The sequence below is a fragment of the Rhea americana genome, unplaced genomic scaffold, assembly GCF_003343005.1.
Source record: "Rhea americana isolate MKP2758 unplaced genomic scaffold, rheAme1 scaffold_692, whole genome shotgun sequence".
Lineage (NCBI taxonomy): Eukaryota > Metazoa > Chordata > Aves > Rheiformes > Rheidae > Rhea > Rhea americana.
This window is the reverse complement of record NW_028186859.1, coordinates 29,765-36,870: the sequence shown is the minus strand read 5'-3', so window position 1 is coordinate 36,870 and position 7,106 is coordinate 29,765. Positions and strand designations below refer to the sequence as shown.

Here is a 7,106-nt window from a genome sequence, read left to right as displayed (position 1 = left end):
GCCCGGACGCCTGGGTCCTCTCTGGCATGCGGCACCTGTTGCAAGTCCGGTGTCAGGTGACGCCTTGAGGATGGGGGGGGGAACAGCTGTTGGGGGGGAAGTACCCTTCCCATGAGCCTTTGCAGTAGCCTTCATTGCCCCCCCCAGGCCTTCACAGTCATCGACCAGAACCGGGACGGCATCATCGACAAGGATGACCTCAGGGAGACCTTCGCCGCCATGGGTAGGGCGGGGCCTGCGGAGGGGGTGGGGCCTGRGGAGGGGCGGGGCCTGCAGGGCGGGGCCTAGGAGGAAAGGGGAGGGGCTCAGGGAGCAGAAGCCCAAGGCAAAAAGGGAGGGGCCAATGTGGGGGGGTTGTGGAAAGAGGCGTGGCTTAGCAGGGGCAGGGCTAAGGGGAAAGGGGAGGTGCCTGTGGCAAAAGGGGAGGAGCCTGCAGAGAAGGGGGAGGAGCCTGTGGAGAAGGGGACGGGTTAGGGAAGACAGGGCGGGGCTTGGGAGGAAAGAGGAGGGGTCTAAGGAAGGGGGGTGACTTGTGGCAGTGGGTGTGGCCCTGCGGGCGTGGCCTCACGCGCCCCAAGCCCCAAATCCCATTTCCCACCCCGTCCAGGGCGGCTGAATGTGAAGAACGAGGAGCTGGAYGCCATGATCAAGGAGGCCAGCGGCCCCATCAACTTCACCGTCTTCCTCACCATGTTCGGGGAGAAGCTCAAAGGTGAGGACCCCCCGGTGACCCCCTTATGGCTCCCCCATTCCCCCGTGACCCCCCATGTGCCTCTGTGGCAGGTGCGGACCCTGAGGATGTCATCATGGGGGCGTTCAAGGTGCTGGACCCCGACGGGAAGGGCTCCATCAAGAAGAAGTTGTGAGTGTGGGAAAAAGGCAGGAGCTTGGGGGATATGGCAGGGGATATGAGGAGACATGGGGATATGGAAGACACGGGGGTGTCACGGGGTGTGAGTGGATATGGGGAGCCATGAGGTGATGTAGGGTGTCATGGGGATAGGGGTGGACAGGCAGAGACATGAGGATATGGGGGACATGGGGGTGTCATGGGGATACGGACATGAGGAGACAAGGGAACATGGGGCTATGGGATGATATGGGGACACAAAGGAGGCCATAGGGATATGGAGGAACATGGGGACAAGAGCAGGATATGGGGGGACATGGGTGTGTGTGGATATGGGGGGGACATGGGAGGCCATAGGGTCATGGCAGGACATGGAGGGACAGAAGCAGGGCATGGAGGCAGAGGAAGATGGAGGGGACACAAGGTGTCCTGGGGGGGACATGCAGATGCAGGATGATAAGGGGGACATGGGAGGCCATAGGGACATGGGGGGGCAGTAGGTCTCAGCCCTGCTCTCCCCCAGCCTGGAGGAGCTGCTGACCACCCAGTGTGACCGCTTCACCCCTGAGGAGGTGAGCAATGACCCCCCCCATGCACCCTAAATACCTCCCCCAAGACCCTGAAACACCCCCTCAGAACCTCAAATACCCCCCAACACTCCATTGACCCCTCCCTCATGGTGCCCCCCAGATCAAGAATATGTGGGCTGCCTTCCCCCCTGACGTGGCTGGCAACGTGGACTACAAGAACATCTGCTACATCATCACCCACGGCGAGGAYAAGGAGGGCGAGTGACCCCCTGACCCGGACGCCTGGGTCCCTGCCTGGATGGCTGCCCCCCCCCCACCATGGTGCCTCCCCCTTGAGTCTTAACCCACTGGGAATAAAGCGCCCTTTTTTCACCCACTGCCTTGGGGGGGGGCATGATGCAGATGACAGAAGTGATGGTGAGGAAGGGTTTATTGGTGATGGGTGCCTGGGGTGGGGACCCGGGAGGAGGATGGGGGCATCAGGAGTCCCTTTCCCCATAGGGYCTCCCCAGGGACCCCAGGATGGGGATAGAGGTCCTCTGGGGTCCCCAGCGKGTCCCTCCCCAAGGGATAGCCCCAAGGACCCCAGGATGGGGCTGGGACATCACCCAGTGACCCTGGGAACAGGGCTCAGGTGCCCTGGGGGCCCTTCTCCATGAGATAGGGCTGGGACATCCCCAGGGACCCCAGAATGGAGAGGGAGGTCCCCTCTCAGCCCCACGGGACGGGGCTCAGCAGGGGCCATCGCCGTCCCCAGGGAGGACGCGGAGGGAGAAGTCGAGGGCCGGGGCGGCCTGGGTGAGGCTTCCCATGGAGACGACATCCACGTGGGGCCCCAGGAAGCGGGGCAGGTTGGCCTCGCTGATCCCGCCGCTGGCCTCCACCGTCACCCTGGGGTGGGCGGCCTTCACCGCCACCGCCGCCACCTGCAGTGCCTTGGGGGGAGGGGGGGACAGTGCTGGCTCTACCCCGTCCCACGCTGTGGCCGCCCCATCCTGCCCCACGGCTGCCCCACCCCACACCATGGCCACCCCATGCCGTGCCATGCTACAGCCAACTCATCCTTCACTACAGCCACCCCACGCCATGCCATGGCCACCCCATCCTGCCCCATTCCACGCCGCGGCCACCCCGTCCTGCCCCACAGCTGCCCCATTCCCTGCCATGACTGCCTCACACCACGCTGTGGTCACCCCATGGCCACCCCATCCTGCCCCACGGCTGCTCCATGGCTCCCCGCTACCTCCGGGTCGAAGTTGTCCAGCATGACGATATCGGCGCCGGCGCCGGCCGCTTCCACGGCTTCGGCCACGGAGCCGCATTCCACCTCGAGCCGCAGGGCGAAGCCGGCCACCCGCCGGGCCTCCCGCACCACCTGGGGGCCCAGGCGTCCGGGGGGCTGCAGCAGCGCTCCCAGGTGCCCAGCCCCATGGGGATGGACCCCCCCTGCCCCACTGCCCAATGCCGCTGCACCCCAGGACTGGAGTTTCCTCCCACCAGCCCCAAAACAGACCCAAGATTGCCACCACCAGCTGCCCCCACAGCTATGGGTCCCCCCTTCCCAGACTCCCCCAGCTGCCCCCATGGCTATGGGTCCCCCCACCCCAGATTCCCCCAGCTGCCCCCATGGCTATGGGTCCCCCCTCCCCAGACTCCCAGCTGCCCCCCGGGGCCATGGATCCCGTGGCGGGTACCTGGGCCAGGGGGACCCCAGCAGCCAGGAGATGGTTGTCCTTGAGCATGATGGCGTCGGCCAGGCCATAGCGGTGGGGGTGGGCGCCCCCCACCAGCAGTCCGTACTTCTCCACCAGCCGGAAGCCCGGCGTCGTCTTCCGCGTCCCGGCCACCGTCCCTGGCCACCCCGCAGCCCGGGCTCGCTCCACAGCACGGGTGGCCGCYGTGGCCACCCCGCTGCAGCGGCCTAGGCAGTTGAGGGCCGCCCGCTCGCCCAGCAGCACCCCGGCCCCAGGGCCCTGCACCTCGGCCACCACGGCCACCGGGGCCACCAGCTGCCCCTCGGCCACCCGCCGGGCCACCGTGCACCCTGTGGCGGCCCACACCGCCTCGGCGAAGGGCAGTCCTGCCAGGACGCCCGGTGACTTGCAGAGCAGCTGGGCCCGGCACGGCGCCCGCCCCACGGCCAGGGCAGCGTAGTCAGGGCCCGGGGCGTCCTCCTCCAGCCAGGCCTGGGCTAGGGCCTGGAGCCGGGGGGCTGGCAGCAGTGGGGAGAGGTCCAGGGGGCTGTCCATGGCTCAGGAACCTGTGGAGATCATAGAGCGCTGCCCAAGACGTACCAGAGTGGCTGCCAGGGCGGCGCTGACGCCTGGTGGGGCTGTAGGGCACTGCAGGCCCAGTAGGGCCCCATAGACACCTCTGAGTGGCGGAGTCCTGTCCCATAGACTCTCAGAGTGGGCCTTACCCCCACAGAAACTCTCTGGGCACCAACGTTCTGCGCCATAGAGACTCTTGGAGTGGGCCTTGTTCCCTAGACATCCCCTGGCACTGAGGTCCTACCCCATAGACACTCCTGAGCACTGGAGTCCTCCCCATAGAGACCCTCTGCCCTATAGACACCCCTGGCACTGAAGTCCTGCCCCATAGATGCCCCCAGCAGCATTCCAGCTCATTGATGGCTCCTTACGTCTCCTTCCTGCCCCATATCTCCCCCCACCCTGTGCCTTAGGTCCTGCCCCACAGTTGATCCCTGCCCCATAACTTCCCCCACGCACCTGAACCCAGCCCTAGAGCTGCACCATGGTGCTCCCCCCTTCCCCCACTCCCGGACACCTGGGCCCATAGCAGCCACCCTCCCCCTGGGCTGTGGGAGAGCAAAGTCCACCTCCAACTGGCCACGTCTCCCGGTGCCCCTGCCCCACACCGAGACCCCCAAACCAAGCCCGGGCCCCACGCTGGGGGGGTCATGGGTTGGGGGACGCACACTGTGGTCTCTGGACCCCCACTGACCTGCAGAGCCGGTGGGGGGTGAACGGAGCCGCCCGGGGTGGGGGGGGGAGGCTGGGGGTGGGATGAACCCCATGGCACCGCCCCGGGCTTTGGCCACTGTGGCCCCGTGATTGGCCAGCTGGTGCCCCGCCCCCTTGCCTGGCTCCCACCCCTGGATTCGTGAACGGAGTCCCCCAGCCCCACGAGCTGCTCCGACCCCCCGGCGGCCTCTGCCATGGACGCGTGTCCCGCGTGCGTGTCCTGCTGCCATGCGAGTCCCCATGTGTCCATGTCCCCACATGACCCCCCCCGCGGGTCCTGTGTCCATCCCCACGGCCATGCATGAGCTCCTGCCACAGGGGTCCCCATACAGCCCCCCCACCACGCATATCTCCTTGTGCCTGTGTCCCCACATGATCCCACCGCCACGCGTGTCCCATGTCCATCCCCAGGGCCATGTGTGTCCTCCTGCCATGCGTGTTCCCACGTGACCCCACCGCCACGCGTGTCCCCCTCCCTGAACCCCCCCGTGAGACAGGAGCCAGGGCTGGCAGTTTCCCTTTAATGGCAATAAATAAGCGGCGCCAGGGGGCAGCCCCACAGCATGGGATGGGGTGGCCCCACGGCGTGGAGAGGGCCCCACGGCATGCGGGAGCCGAGCAGCTCCAGGCATGGGGGGCCCTGGGGTCACTTCCGCCTCCTTCGGGTGTCCTCGGCTTCGGCTGGGGTGGGGATGGGGACACAATGTGAGCGGGGCCCAGCTGCTCCCCACCACCCCCCAACCTCCACCCACCCCCCCACTGCCATCCTCTCATGGGCAACATGGGTGCAGAGGGGTGACAAGGACCCGGGGGGTGATGGGGACACAGGCACGGGGTGACAGGGACACAGAAAAGGAACAAGGACACAGACATAGGGTGACGGGCACCTGTGGGGCACTGGGAGACACAGGGTGTGACAAGAGTGATGGAGACACAGCCATGAGGTGATGGGGACATGGAGGTGATAGAGACACCAAGGGTGACAGGGACACAGCCACAGAGTGACAGGTACCTGTGGCCAGGCCCAAAGACGATGGAGGGGACATGAGTTTATGCTACAAGAAGGGAAGAATGAAGAAGAGATGGTGATGAGAGATGGACGGAAGGATGGAGGGAAGGATGGAGGGAAGGATGGAGGGGTGGTGAGATGGTAAGGTGGATGGAGGAAGTGATGATCAAATTGCTGGAAGGATGAACAGAGCGATAATGATACTGTGGGATGGAGGGACAGAGTGACAGCGGGCAGAGGGATGGAGCGATAGCACGATGGTGGAACTGACTGATGGAGGGACAGACTGAGGCAGCTGGTGGGATGAAGAAAGGGCTGGACAGTGCAGCAGAGAAACGCAGGGATGGAGCAACGCGAGAGCTGCCTGGACGTCGGGCTCTGTGGCCTGTCCCAGCCCTGGGGAACGAGGTGTCCAGGCTGGGTTGGGGCTGATGGACGCAGAGATAYAGGGAGGGACGGAGGAAGGGAGGGGACGAAGGGCTGGGAGGGTTGGAGGGGCAGGGCACARAGGGATGGAAGGATGTTAGGGCCAGGGCCGTGTCCTCACCCTCCAGGTAATTCCTGGCGACGAATTTGAGTGCCTCGTCCAGCAAGATGACGGGGAAGGAGATCTTCAGCACCATGAACCAGTGCATCGCGTCCAGAGGCGTCAGCTTGAAGATCATCTGCAGCAGGGTGGGGGGGTRACAGAGGGACATACTGAGTAGTGCCAGCCCCCCAAAATCCCCTCCCCAAACCCCTCCAGTTCCCCTGTCCCCTGCTTACGGGCAGTGGGTCAATGTAGAGGATGACAAAGTGGAGGGACATAGAGAGGCAGATGGAGCCGACGAGCCAGATGTTGACCCAAGGCGGCATGCGGATGAGGGACTGGTTCTCAGAGAGGCTGCGGGGACAGGGGGGACACAGGTGGGATACGTTGGGGGACATGCACGGTGGGGACATTGGAGATCGTCCCCTACCTGTTGAGGGCGTTGCACATCTCAATGGTGACCAGCACGGAGAGCGCCATGGTCATGGGCACCGGCGACTCGAAGATGTCGCAGTCGAGGCCCTCAAACTCCGCGTTGTGCTCCGTGCACTGCATGAAGTGGGTCTGCGGGGACCCCGGGTCACCGTGTTGTCATCGTGGGGACACATTGGGGGGTCATTGTGGGCACCCCAGGGTCACGGTGGGGATGCCAGAGTCCTCATGGGGACAGCAGGGTCATTGCAAGGACGGCAGGGTCACGATGGGCACCGCACAGTCGCTGCAGGGACCCCAGGGTCACCATGGGGATGGCGGGGTCATTGTGGAGACCTCAAGTGAGGTCTTCGGCGGGGACAGTGGGTCACCAGTGGGGACAGGACACTGGGGACGCAATCACAGGGGACAGCGGGTCGCCAGCATCACTCACCAGCTGATGGTAGGTGACGCCGGGGCCGTCCTCGGCGTAGAGGAACCACCAGGCCGCGGCGCCCACGGTGGCGGCCCCCACATAGCCTGGGGAGAGCGGGGGGACGGGTGTGAGCCGGGCGCGGGGGCGCTCGCCGGGGCGGGCGCGCCGGGGCGGGCGGCTCACCCCCGATGGCCAGGTAGCGGAAGAAGAGCCAGCCGCTGATGAGGGGCTCCTTGGGGCTGCGGGGCGGCTTGTCCATGATGTCCAGGTCCGGAGGGTTGAAGCCGAGGGCTGTGGCCGGCAGCCCGTCCGTCACCAGGTTCACCCAGAGCAGCTGCACCGGGATCAGCGCCTCGG

At 65.6% G+C, this 7,106-nt stretch overlaps 3 protein-coding genes across 4 annotated transcripts in view; 1 reads left to right on the top strand and 2 right to left on the bottom strand.

The window, feature by feature from the left end:
* The first annotated feature begins 26 nt into the window (after positions 1-26).
* Positions 27-1,757, top strand: LOC146586388 (myosin regulatory light chain 11). Its single transcript, XM_085321406.1, has 6 exons — positions 27-56; positions 148-223; positions 608-712; positions 784-862; positions 1,374-1,422; positions 1,541-1,757. The coding sequence occupies exons 1-6, from the start codon at positions 27-29 to the stop codon at positions 1,643-1,645; spliced, it is 444 nt and encodes a 147-aa protein (XP_085177532.1). The 3' UTR covers positions 1,646-1,757.
* Positions 1,758-1,802: 45 nt separating this feature from the next.
* Positions 1,803-4,372, bottom strand: QPRT (quinolinate phosphoribosyltransferase). Of its 2 annotated transcripts, XM_085321401.1 has the most exons (4): positions 4,345-4,372; positions 3,075-3,640; positions 2,624-2,755; positions 1,803-2,315 (listed from the first exon to the last, which is right to left on the bottom strand). In XM_085321401.1, the coding sequence occupies exons 2-4, from the start codon at positions 3,627-3,629 to the stop codon at positions 2,112-2,114; spliced, it is 891 nt and encodes a 296-aa protein (XP_085177527.1). In that variant the 5' UTR covers positions 3,630-3,640; positions 4,345-4,372; the 3' UTR covers positions 1,803-2,111. The 2 variants fall into 2 exon arrangements, with proteins under 2 accessions (XP_085177527.1, XP_085177528.1); XM_085321402.1 differs by lacking the exons at positions 2,624-2,755; positions 4,345-4,372 and having other exon boundaries at positions 3,075-3,936.
* Positions 4,373-4,871: 499 nt separating this feature from the next.
* Positions 4,872-7,106, bottom strand: part of ATP2A1 (ATPase sarcoplasmic/endoplasmic reticulum Ca2+ transporting 1) — a 12,804-nt gene continuing 10,569 nt past the window's right edge. The window contains exons 16-21 of the mRNA XM_085321405.1: positions 6,933-7,101; positions 6,768-6,853; positions 6,333-6,466; positions 6,139-6,256; positions 5,921-6,038; positions 4,872-5,045 (exon numbers count right to left, since the gene is read on the bottom strand). Coding sequence (XP_085177531.1) covers positions 5,011-5,045; positions 5,921-6,038; positions 6,139-6,256; positions 6,333-6,466; positions 6,768-6,853; positions 6,933-7,101 — 660 coding nt within the window. The 3' untranslated portion in view covers positions 4,872-5,010. The remainder of the gene's footprint in view (positions 5,046-5,920; positions 6,039-6,138; positions 6,257-6,332; positions 6,467-6,767; positions 6,854-6,932; positions 7,102-7,106) is intronic.